The 12680-nt window shown below is 46.1% G+C and overlaps 1 protein-coding gene across 3 annotated transcripts in view; it reads right to left on the bottom strand.

Annotated features, from left to right (window-relative positions):
- The window catches only part of LOC130116841 (myotonin-protein kinase), a 61798-nt gene that overhangs the window by 22162 nt on the left and 26956 nt on the right, over nucleotides 1-12680 (bottom strand). For all 3 annotated transcript variants that reach the window (XM_056284910.1, XM_056284911.1, XM_056284912.1), the window contains exons 6-12: nucleotides 12495-12588; nucleotides 11680-11877; nucleotides 4219-4467; nucleotides 3936-4015; nucleotides 3750-3846; nucleotides 3324-3502; nucleotides 1078-1175 (exon numbers count right to left, since the gene is read on the bottom strand). In XM_056284910.1, coding sequence (XP_056140885.1) covers nucleotides 1078-1175; nucleotides 3324-3502; nucleotides 3750-3846; nucleotides 3936-4015; nucleotides 4219-4467; nucleotides 11680-11877; nucleotides 12495-12588 — 995 coding nt within the window. The remainder of the gene's footprint in view (nucleotides 1-1077; nucleotides 1176-3323; nucleotides 3503-3749; nucleotides 3847-3935; nucleotides 4016-4218; nucleotides 4468-11679; nucleotides 11878-12494; nucleotides 12589-12680) is intronic.

Here is a 12680-nt window from a genome sequence, read left to right as displayed (position 1 = left end):
ACCTCTCCTTACCATGGACATTTCACTACAGAAACCTCTCCCCACCATGGACCCCATCATGGACGTTTCACTACAGAAACCTCTCCCCACCATGAACGTTTCACTACAGAAACCGCTCCTCACCATGGACTCCACCGTGGACGTTTCACTACAGAAACCTCTCCCCACAATGGACCCCACCATGGATGTTTCACTGCAGAAACCTCTCCTGACCATGGACATTTCACTACAGAAACCTCTCCCCACCATGGACCCCCTCATGGACGTTACACTACAGAAACCTCTCCTTACCATGGACATTTCACTACAGAAACCTCTCCCCACCATGGACCCCATCATGGACGTTTCACTACAGAAACCTCTCCCCACCATGAACGTTTCACTACAGAAACCGCTCATCACCATGGACCCCACCGTGGACGTTTCACTACAGAAACCTCTCCCCACAATGGACCCCACCATGGACGTTTCACTGCAGAAACCTCTCCTCACCATGGACATTTCAGTACTAAAACCTCTTCCCACCATGGACCCCACCATGAACGTTTCACTACAGAAACCTCTCCTCACCATGGACGTTTCACTACAGAAACCTCTCCCCACCATGGACCCCATCATGGACGTTACACTACAGAAACCTCTCCTCACCATGGACATTTCACTACCGAAACCTCTCCCCACCATGGACCCCACCATGGACGTTTCACTACAGAAACCTCTCCTCACCATGGACGTTTCATTACAGAAACCTCTTTTCAGTATGGACTCCACAATGGACGTTTCACTACAGAAACCTCTCCCCACAATGGACCCCACCATGGATGTTTCACTGCAGAAACCTCTCCTCACCATGGACATTTCACTACAGAAACCTCTCCCCACCATGGACGTTTGGCAGTCTAGAAGGTGTTCAACATACTTTGTCATTTAATGTGATTATTTTGCAATTGTAATTTAATGTAGTCAAATGAAAGGGGACTGTTTTGGTTGCATGGAATAGATAAGCCAGAAGACTGATGATGACGATGGTGATGATGATGATGATGCAGTGAAGAAGCAGAGGTGTTACTCCCTTGCCTGCCTCTTTGGAGGTCCTCCAATCCTGGATCTCCCGCTTTAGTATCTCCATCTCTTTCTCCAGCTCGCAGTACTTCCTCTGTGCTTCCTGCAGCCGTCTGGTGAACAGAGAAGATAAAATGTGCAGGCTTCCAGGGCCACTTCCATCCTCCAGCAAGGGTGGGTAATCTTTTCCAGAAAGGGCCAGTGTGGGTGAAGGTTTTTGTTCCAACCAAGCAGTTCCACACCTGTGCCGGGAACAAAAACCTTCACCCACACTGGCCCTTTCTAGATAAGATTGCCCACCCCTGCTATTGTTTTAGCATCCTTTGTCACGTTTTTGGTTGGTTTGTTTGTTTAGTTTTGTTAAAAATAAAACTCAATTCTAAAATAAAATTCACTTAAGTATAAAATTAATGAAGACAGGTAAGCCATTCCTGTGATTGTTGGCTGTTTCGTGTACTGACCATTTGTATACATGAATAGGTTTTCCCAAAGCCAGAACCAAAAGGTACACATGCACCATAGCACATTTTTTACTGAAGGGAAAAAAAACCCCAAACAGAATTAGACCGCTTTTGACCTCGGCTGCCTCCTGTGAAAGGTACTTATTCCATTAGTTTACCGTACGCTGAATGTCCAGTAGGGCCACATCTTATATTTTACTACAGAAACCTTTCCCTACACACACACACACACACACACACACACACACACACACACAAACACACACACTCGAAAAATATACACCATAGTGTTTTTCCTAGGTCTCAGGAGGTTATTGAGAACATGTATGCTAAGTCATAGCACAGCCGGTATCTATGGCCCTGCAGCCTTTGCATTTGCTATCTGTCCAGTGGTACATTTGTAGTGAGGTGTCTGCTTGGAGATGGCTTCAAGTCTCCTCAGGGTTCAGTTCTGACAACATATAAACATGACAAGTCATGTTTTACATGCTCTCAGACGCTTCAGTGCACACTAATCATCTCTAAATTATCCGCATTTGGCATCTACACTTCCAACATGCAGTCACGTTTTTGATTGATTAGCCTGTGCAACGTTGTGTAAAAAAAACTGCTTGTGTAAAACATTGTGTAAAAGAGATTCACATGCAATTCTGAGTGTATTTATGTGTATATTGCTTATTTTTAACATCATCCTTTATATGACAATTAACTACAACTACTAAATCCAACCATGTTGTAGATAATGTACTGTACATTGTACGTATACTGGTACACTCTGTCATGTACATGTACCTTAATCATGTATGTAAGTAAGCTTCTAACATGTATTTCAGCATCTCTGAAATCCTCTGTTGCTCTCCCTGAGGTTTCTTCCTATTTTTTCTCCCCCTTAAAGGCTTTTTTTAGGGAGTTGTTCCTTATCCGATGAGAGGGTCTAAGGACAGGATGTTGTGTTGCTGTTAAGCCCACTGAGGCAAATTTGTAATTTGTGATATTGGGCTATACAAATAAAATTGATTTGATTTGATTTGATTTGATTCTCTGCACCACTGCACTTTATCACCTGTTATTTCACCTGTATAAGTGAGTCCTTGTGTATATATGTGAAGATTGTTGTGTTGTAGTGTTGTTATTCTATGTTAAGTACACTGAGAGAGCCATGACACCAGAGTCACATTCCATGTAGTGCAAACATACATGGCCAATAAACATGGTTCTGATTCCGGGACCTTTTATTGCATGCAGATGCAAACATTTTGGCTGTTGCTAATTTCGGGGGAAAGATACTGGAGCTGACAACGTAGAGGTCCTTAGGGAAAAGTTGTTGCTTCTTTCCAAGTATGTTACTTCATTGACCAAACAGTAAGTAGCAAAAGTTAATGTTAATCTCCAGTGGTTATAGCCATCACACCATAGCACCCAGGTATGCTGACGTTCAAATCAAATGAGTCAACAAACAAGACAGTGACAACTGTGCTGAGTAATAAGCAGATATATGGACACAAACTCCATCAGATGTGTTAGTGATGACGTTATTAATACCCCTCCAAAAATAGCATGGCATTTATCTATGCCCATCTGATATTGTTGAGACAGCTGAGGTGTAAGGTAACAAATGCACTAAGCTTCATCAGATGGTGCTGACTATTGTTACCGAGAATAGTCATCCATTACAGCTACTGGAGGGCATATCAGAGCTGCTGAGACTCGGCAAAGCCAAAAATGACTTGCCATTCTCCTTCAAATAATACCACAGTGGCTACTGTATTACCTTTTTTTTTGTTTTTTTGTCAACAGTACCTGTGCAAGTCTTCATCGATTCCTGAAATTTGGTCAGTATCCTCCTCCTCCTCCTCCTCTGTTGTGGTGTGAGTAGATGCTGTAGTGCCTTGCTCCAGGGTTAGTGGGAGCTCCAGCAAGGCAGGCAGGTCATCGGGTAAAGTGTCCCTGAGCTGCCACACTTGACTCTGAAATTCACACTACATGCAGATATGAGGTACAACATGAGAAAGGAAACACATCTGCTATCAGCAGACTAGAGTATCTCCAGTATATCAAGATGCCTGACATACTGTAAGCTAAGCAGGCATCTGCTTAGAAGCATTAAAATTTTTGGTTCTAGCTTACTGTCACACGTGAAGGCTATGGGGTGGCTAGTGTAACTTGACAGATAGGCAAATGGCATTTCTGGACGTATGTACACTCATTGGGGGGATGATGGCTCACCGTCTTCTCTGGAGAGTAAATGCTCTCACACTGCCTAAGCCTTTTGTGGTCAATCTGCATCATGATGTCTCGACTGCGGTCAATGGCACCCGTCTGGCTATAAGACAACGGCCGATTAAACAATACACTTGATGGTTTCCATACAAATTTCATCTTCAATGGCTTCATGTATGAATTAAAGATCACCTGGTAGCAGTGTAAGAGTATCCAACAAAAGCCAAGTGTACTCCAATGGGTGCCCTGTCCATGACACCAGACAGTGTTTCCTGCAGAATGCAACACATCACCACAAAAGTAAACACCCAGTGCATTTCATATTTGTATTTCATATCACTAAGGTGTGTTTCACAATCATTTTAAGTCACTTGATTTTTTTTTCTTCTCGCCACTCAGCTCTCAAAGCTTAGATGTTGTGCTAACACTTTGGTGTTAGCACAACATGTAGAAATGTGCTCTTTAGAAACAGTACCATTTCACTCAGACAATCATCCAGAACATCAAAGTTCGAGGTGTCTGTTGCATTCGACACTTCGGGCAAGAAGGGAGCAGGGAGCTTGTGCAGGGACCCCCAGTCTGTTCCACAGAAGAAAGGGTGGCTCCTGAAGTCACTAAAGCCCTTCTTCCCCAGACGCACTTCTCGCTCACAGATAAGCCCGCTGATGAAGGATCGCGCGTCATCCGAAACCTCAGGGCCAGATGGAGGGAACTCAAAATACTCCTGGGAATGAGGGCAAAAGTTCTCTTTCAGTTCCAGCAAACACTGGGTATTCAACACATTTTGTGATGTCGAAGAAAAATGGGGGCAAAAACAGCAATAGTTATAATAATTATGCCAATGATAATAATACAAATACTCTTTTTTTCACCCTTTCCTCTCAAACAATGAGCTAAAAGCAACCACCCACCCTCCATCTTGAAGAACATACCAGAAAGCATTAATAGAAGACTCCTCAAAATTATCATCTAGTGAGTCCATCTTCAATGAAGCTGTACCCCCATACCAAGATGCATTACAAAAGAGCGGCTCAAGTACAACCCACCGTTACACACCGACTGCCAGAAAACCAACAAACGTAGCAGAAGACGAAATATCGCCTGGTACAACGGGCATAATTTATTGGGGGGGGGGGTCAGGGGGGACATGTCCCCCTCAATATTTAGAAGAGGTGAATTTGTCCCCCCCCCCCCAAAATATATCATGAATGATAATCTTAACTCCCTCGCCAAAAAAGGTAAAATAACAACATAGACAGTCGAACTACTTAAAATGTCATTAATACTTGTTTTCCAACGATTTCATACACCCCTATGCTTGGACCATACCATTTTAACCTTGCCACTGGGATTGCCGACCTCGTTGCTGTCTTGCAGTTGCTCCTGACAACCAGGAGACCGGGGCATGAATGATGGTGTAAGTAAGTGTAAGTAACATAGCTAGCCAGCTTGCTTGTCTAGCCCAGTACACCACCCTTTCTTACCTTTGGGGTTTCTGAGTTAGATTTTCTTACGTATTTCCGGATGAATTATAGCCTTATCTAGTTTATAACTTGTGTTTGGGGTTATCAGTTCAGACCCCCTCACGAACTAGCTAGCGCTTGCTAACAGTAGCCCATGTTAGCTTAAATTAACTTGAACTGATAATTTCAGGCACATGAGAGATTTTTTTTTATTTTCCTTTTTTGGGACAGACATTGTATAGTGATTATTAGACTAATCTTTATGTTAAATACAAAGTGAAGTATTGTTATTTTTGTGAATCCAACTGTTTGTGAACAATAGCTGAAGGAGAATAAATATTTGAAATACATAATGACAGTCTACTTCATTATTTTCCTTTTTGTGTCACTATAGGCTAGCCTATCTGAAAGTTGTTTTTCTTTTACATAAATAAGACATTTCCACAATAAATTGATGTAGAAAAAGAGCAAATTGGTGCATACAAATTCACCAGAATGCAGGAAATTAAATGTGTGATGCTCAAAATTTCCAGGGGGAGGACCCCCTAACCCCCCCCCAAAGTTCAAGTGAAACTTACTCCACTGCCTGGTACAACCACCCTACAGTGACACTGTGGTTCAACCCACCCTACAGTGATACCGTGGTACAACCACCCTACAGTGATACCGACTCGCTGATTACAGTCCTTCGAAACCTACCTCATAGCCTCGGGGCTGTGCGAAGTGAGTGCGGCTCGGAAGAAGGCTCCGTTAGAGCACTGCTTGGGAGGTGAGGGTCAGCGCTGGGGACGCTAGGGACCATCACTGACTATGACACAGCTGTGGGGGCTTCTGAACACCCATTTCGCTGCTCCACAAAGTGCCCTCCTTCAGGCGATTTTTATTCCGTTAGCGACACCAACTGCCCGGTGAGTCTGCGCAGCAGTATGTAGCTAATTTGCGAGGGCTGGCTAGCTCGTGCAAGTTTGGTGCGCTGCAGGACGAGATGGTCCGCGACCAGCTGATTGAACACACCAACAGCGTGAAGGTGTGTGAGGCACTTTGACTTGAACCAGATGATCTGTCGCTGTCTAGAGCAATTACCATTGCGTTGCAAGTGGCGAGTGCAGCTGAGTGTGCAGCTATGCTAACTACACAGCAAGTGACCACCCCCAGTCAAGTTGCCTCCTCAGATTGCTCTCTTTACTCGAGGCTTCCCCCGGGGACGCTTCCCAGCCAGAGTGAAGCAGACCCGGACTCCTCGGATGTCATGCAACTGGGGCAACTGGGGTTCTCCCTCTTAGACACGGGGGGGGGTCAGTAATCCTGACTGTCGCCACGCCATGGCAGCAAAAATGGCCATCACTGTTTGAGGGTCTGGGCTGCCTCTCTGCCTTCGCCCATGAACCTCTCCTTGATCCTTCTGTGAAACCCGTCATCCAGCCACTACGCCGCATCCTGCTGGCTGTCCGTGATGGGGTCTCGGCCAAGCTGCAACAGCTGCTGGAAGCTGGTATCACTGAGCCAGTGGACGCTTCACCCTGGATCTCAAACCTCGTAGTGGCTAAGAAGAAGTTAGGAGCCCTATGTGTCCGTGTCAATCTACATGCAGTGAATAAGGCAGTGATCTCTGACAAGTATCCACTACCCACCTCAGAAGAGCTCACAGCTCAGTTCTATGGCTCTACGGTGCTCTCCAAGCTTTACCTCAGACAAGGATACTTACAGGTGCCTCTCCATCCCGGCAGCAGAAACCTCACAGCCTTCGTGACACATGCATGAGTGTTTCACTATACCTGGATGCCGTTTGGCCTCAGCTCTGCCCCTAGCTGCTTCCAGAAAGTCGTGGTCTCTGTGCTGGCTGGCATATCGGGCATGGCCATATATCTGGACGATATACTCGTACACGGGAACACCACTGAAATCCATGACAAGTGACTCAACAGGGTCTTCGCAGCCCTAGCCAAGCACAAGCTAACTCTCAATACTGAAAAATGTGTCCTCTCTGTGCCGGCCATTGAGTTTGTGGGGTTCCGGAAGTCAGCAAGTGGCATAACCCCACTCCAGTCCAATGTGGATGCCATTCAGGCCATCCCCGAGCCCAGCTTAGCTGCCCAGGTTGCCTCCTTCCTGGGTATGACAGGATACTACCTGAAGTTCCTCCCTCAGTACTCTGCCACCACAGCCCCCCTGCACCTGCTGCCGCGTAAGGACGAGCCTTGGGTGTGGTCTCAGGCATGCAGTGACGCTGTGCGTGACCTAAAAACGCAATTGACTTCACCACCAGTGTTGGCTTACTTTGACATCTCCAGCCCCACCCACCTTTGTGACCTGTGACACGTTGGCCACAGCGATAGTGGCTGTGCTGTCGCAGACCCAGAATGGAGTGGAGAAGCCCATCGCCTTTGCCTCCCGTGCCCTTAACCAGACCGAGCAGTGGTACTCTGTGGGTGAGTGTGAGGCATTAGCGTGCATCTGGGCATGTGAAAGGTGGCACCTGTACCTCTATGGCTGCTCCTTCACCCTCAGGACTGATCACTAGACAATGCCAAGCACTGCTGTCCACATCTGGAACAGGCCGCAGACCCCTGAGGCTACACCGCTGGTCTGACCGCCTCCGCCAATACAACTTTAGCCTGCAGTTCACCCCAGGCAGAGACAGTGTTGTGGCTGACCTGCTCTCTCGCTCCGTCTCCGCCCCAGCCCTACACACGGGCACTGACTGTGTGGAACAGCACATTATTCAAATGCTACACACACACCTCCAGGCCACTGTCTCTCTGCAGGAGATGAAGGAAGCCTCCGAACAGGACCCTGTCCTCAGCTCTGCACTTACATCTAGAATGGCTGGCCTCACAAGGTCCCAGAGGAGCTGGCTGCGTTCTCCCGAGTCAAACAGGAGCTCTCCTGCTGGAATGACACCTGTGTGGCACACGGGCTTTGCACAGTGGTCCCAGGTGCTCTGCGTGCATGTGTGTTGACCATGGTGCATGAGGGCCACCTGGGCATTGTGAAGCTAAAACAGCGCTGCGGAGACCTGGTGTGGTGGCCAGGGATAGACAGAGACATTGAGGCCCTGGTCAAGGACTGCTGTGCCTGCCTTGTGAGTGGCAAGACTGGCCACCAAGCTCCCCCAGCCCTGCAACCTCTTGCCTGGCCCTCTCAGCCCTGGGAACACCTGCAGCTGGACATCTGCGGAGAGATCCATGGGGTTCCTCACCACCAACGCTTCTTGGTGGTTGCCTATGACCTACTCTCAAAATGGCCTGAACTCACCACTACTGGCTCTGTGACCTCTCAGGTCATCATTGACTTCCTGGACTCACTCTTCTCTCGCTGGGGCCTCCCAAAGACCATCACCACCGACAACAGTCCTCAGCTGGTCTCTGCAGAGTTCACTGCTTACCTTGAAAGCAAGGGCATCCATCACATACGCACTGCATATTATCACCCCAAGGCCAATGGCGGTGTTGAATGCTTTCACCAGTCACTGAAAAACGGCCTCAGAGCACACCTGGCCCAAGAGTGCTCCTTCACGCATGCCATCCGTCACACTCTGCTGCACTACAGGGCCACACAGCACTTGACCACGGGCGTCTCCCCAGCCTCTCTCATGCTGGGCTGGGAGCTAAACATGCCCCTCGACAGGCTCCGCCCCTCTAAACCCCAGGCACCTCCCTCTAGGGTCAGAGCCTCAGTCACCTGTCAGCAGGGGCGGATGAAGCAACGATTTGACCAGTCAAAATGAGCCAGGGTGCCAGACATCAACGCCTCAGACGCCTCAGGGTCCGTAGGCCCCACCAGGACCATACAATGGCCTCATACTGGTCCTCTCCTCTCTAAGTCCCCTGTTAGCTGGGCCCAGCCACCTATCTCCTCAACGAAGGCACTCGGTGGCACTCCAGCCGCCTCCGGAAGGTGCCAGCTCCACCACACACAGCTGGTGACACACCCCAAACAATTCCCTCAGCATGGCAGAATGCCCCGGGGCCTCAGACAGCCCCTACACAGGCCTCAGACATCCTGGGCCTCAGTTGCTCCTGCCTTTTGCCTCCTCACCTCAACCTGCTCAGCCTCAGCCTCATGCCTCCCCATGACCTGTTTGTACATGTTCACGCCCTGGCCACCTAGAGGACTTGTGTCAACTTTTCATGTTTGAAACCCTGCCGGGGGGGGGGGGGGGATGTTATGTCTACACACTGGGTCATCAGTGCTGCATTTGGGTTAGCACTGTTCTATTGTGCTGCAATCGGTATGTGATGCCTTTATGGTTGTTCTTGAAATGATTGGTTGAGTCTGCTGTAAGGTTTTTTTTAAAATATAGAGTAAAACGAACGTTGCGTTGATGCTGATACTGAGTCATGGTGTGATCCTTCAAACATAATTACCCCCCCCCCCATTGGACCGTAGTGATCACGTGTTTTTGAATTTTTTAATGTCGCACCTCTCCCTTTCCCATTGGATGTTGTGCACGTGATGTGCATGACGAGGCAGTAAATGGTATGTTCTTTCACAGTAGCTTTATTGACAGCTGATATTTGTTTATGGCAGAAACAGGCTTGTCTCATAAAGAATTTACTTGACTCACTGGATTATTTCGCTCCTTATTTGCTGAGCGCTTTCCCTACCACTGAGTGCTTTTTTTTAACAAAGTTTTATATATATATATACACACACATATACACTACCGTTCAAAAGTTTGGGATCACCCAAACAATTTCGTGTTTTCCATGAAAAGTCACACTTATTCACCACCATATGTTGTGAAATGAATAGAAAATAGAGTCAAGACATTGACAAGGTTAGAAATAATGATTTGTATTTGAAATAAGATTTTTTTTACATCAAACTTTGCTTTCGTCAAAGAATCCTCCATTTGCAGCAATTACAGCATTGCAGACCTTTGGCATTCTAGCTGTTAATTTGTTGAGGTAATCTGGAGAAATTGCACCCCACGCTTCCAGAAGCAGCTCCCACAAGTTGGATTGGTTGGATGGGCACTTCTTTGAGCAGATTGAGTTTCTGGAGCATCACATTTGTGGGGTCAATTAAACGCTCAAAATGGCCAGAAAAAGAGAACTTTCATCTGAAACTCGACAGTCTATTCTTGTTCTTAGAAATGAAGGCTATTCCATGCGAGAAATTGCTAAGAAATTGAAGATTTCCTACACCGGTGTGTACTACTCCCTTCAGAGGACAGCACAAACAGGCTCTAACAGGTACTATTTAATGAAGATGCCAGTTGGGGACCTGTGAGGCGTCTGTTTCTCAAACTAGAGACTCTAATGTACTTATCTTCTTGCTCAGTTGTGCAACGCGGCCTCCCACTTCTTTTTCTACTCTGGTTAGAGCCTGTTTGTGCTGTCCTCTGAAGGGAGTAGTACACACCGGTGTAGGAAATCTTCAATTTCTTAGCAATTTCTCGCATGGAATAGCCTTCATTTCTAAGAACAAGAATAGACTGTCGAGTTTCAGATGAAAGTTCTCTTTTTCTGGCCATTTTGAGCGTTTAATTGACCCCACAAATGTGATGCTCCAGAAACTCAATCTGCTCAAAGAAGTGCCCATCCAACCAATCCAACTTGTGGGAGCTGCTTCTGGAAGCGTGGGGTGCAATTTCTCCAGATTACCTCAACAAATTAACAGCTAGAATGCCAAAGGTCTGCAATGCTGTAATTGCTGCAAATGGAGGATTCTTTGACGAAAGCAAAGTTTGATGTAAAAAAAATCTTATTTCAAATACAAGTCATTATTTCTAACCTTGTCAATGTCTTGACTCTATTTTCTATTCATTTCACAACATATGGTGGTGAATAAGTGTGACTTTTCATGGAAAACACAAAATTGTTTGGGTGATCCCAAACTTTTGAACGGTAGTGTATATATAGCGTTTTTTTCCGAAACCGTCAATGGTGTTGTGAGTGCTCGACAAATGAGGAGCGGAATATCAACACGGATACAGGAAAAAAGGTTTTAATACATTGCACTACAGGCCTGTTTCGTGCGTTTCGCACTCAAATCTTTTTTCCTGTATCCGTGTTGATATATATATATATATAGTAGCGAATTAGGGGGGCAGCCCAGGAACCGCCACAGCCGGGACGCGAACCCGTGTCTCCCGCTCTGCAAGCGACAACGTTAACCAGTCGACTAAAGGGTCGGACCCGTTAGTCAAGCACCAACGTGTCTACTTATCCATGCACGTTACAATATATATTGTGTTTTGGGAAACCGTCAATGGTGTTGATAACAGTGCTCAACTAATGAGGAGTGGAATATATATACATATCTCAGGCTGAAACTATGAGCCATAGTTGCCAAACCTGAATAGGTCTTTTTTCAAGCATAGCAACATATTCCACCACAATAGAAGCATTACAGAATTGACTTCACCTTAAACTCACACCTAACAGGGTGTGCCATAGAAAAGACTGTGCCTGATTCTTAAGGTGTGTCAGCAGTTTCATAACTCTGCATCGACTGTCAGTACAAACCTGAAAGTGGATGATTTTTGCATATGTTTCAGAGATGGACTCCGCATAGAAAGGTGTGGTCCCTAGCAGCATCTCATAGGCACAAATACCCAGAGCCCACCAGTCACACTCAGGACCGTATCCTCCCCCCCCTTCAACTGCCCTCAAAATCTCTGGAGATAAGTAGTCAGGGGTGCCAACTGCCAGGGATGAGTGTACCTGTAAAGAAATCAGAATCAGGCTGTTTTTACGCATACAGGAGATTTGTCTTCGGTCTTGTCAGAACTCACACTGTACTTTACAAGCATACTACATACTTACATACATACATACATACATACGTACATACGTACATACTTGTGCCTACAGGCACATTCAAAGGGGTTTTCACATAGACCACAGTGGTATGAAATGTAAATGAATTATCTGTAAAAAACGACATGAACAGCTACTGCACAATGAGCACATTCATAGCAACAAGTACAAAGTGATGGGGGCGGTGCAAGATGAAGCTGAATATAAATATAAATGATTGTGCCCAGATGGAAATTATGAGCAGCTATTGCAAAGTTTATGGGGCAGTTCAAGATGAAGATGAATATAAATAAATAATGTCGAATATAAATAATTGATGGAAATTATGTGCAACCATTGTACAGTAAACATGTAAATCAAACAAATGCTTCAACAGCAGCACACAGGGTTTGGTCAGGCCATGTATTGTTTCACTTAAATCTAGCGTTTATTCAACACTATACTGTATATACATGTACAATATGTAGAGTTTTTGGTTTTTGGATGTGAGTTGATGCATTTTGACTGCAGCAGCTCCTCACCATTCCATCCTCCAGGAGCCTCAGGCAGGAGCCAAAATCCCCCAGTCTGATGTGGCCCTCAGCTGTCAGCAGGATATTATCTGGTTTGATGTCTCTGTGGAGGAGGACACAAGAGGAGATGAGATTTCACTCATTCAGAAGAACAAGGTATATTACATATTTTTTTTAGCTTTTTTTTTTCTTTTT

Source organism: Lampris incognitus, chromosome 8, assembly GCF_029633865.1.
Source record: "Lampris incognitus isolate fLamInc1 chromosome 8, fLamInc1.hap2, whole genome shotgun sequence".
Lineage (NCBI taxonomy): Eukaryota > Metazoa > Chordata > Actinopteri > Lampriformes > Lampridae > Lampris > Lampris incognitus.
Note: the sequence above shows the minus strand (reverse complement) of the source record. Positions and strands in the feature narration are given on the sequence as shown.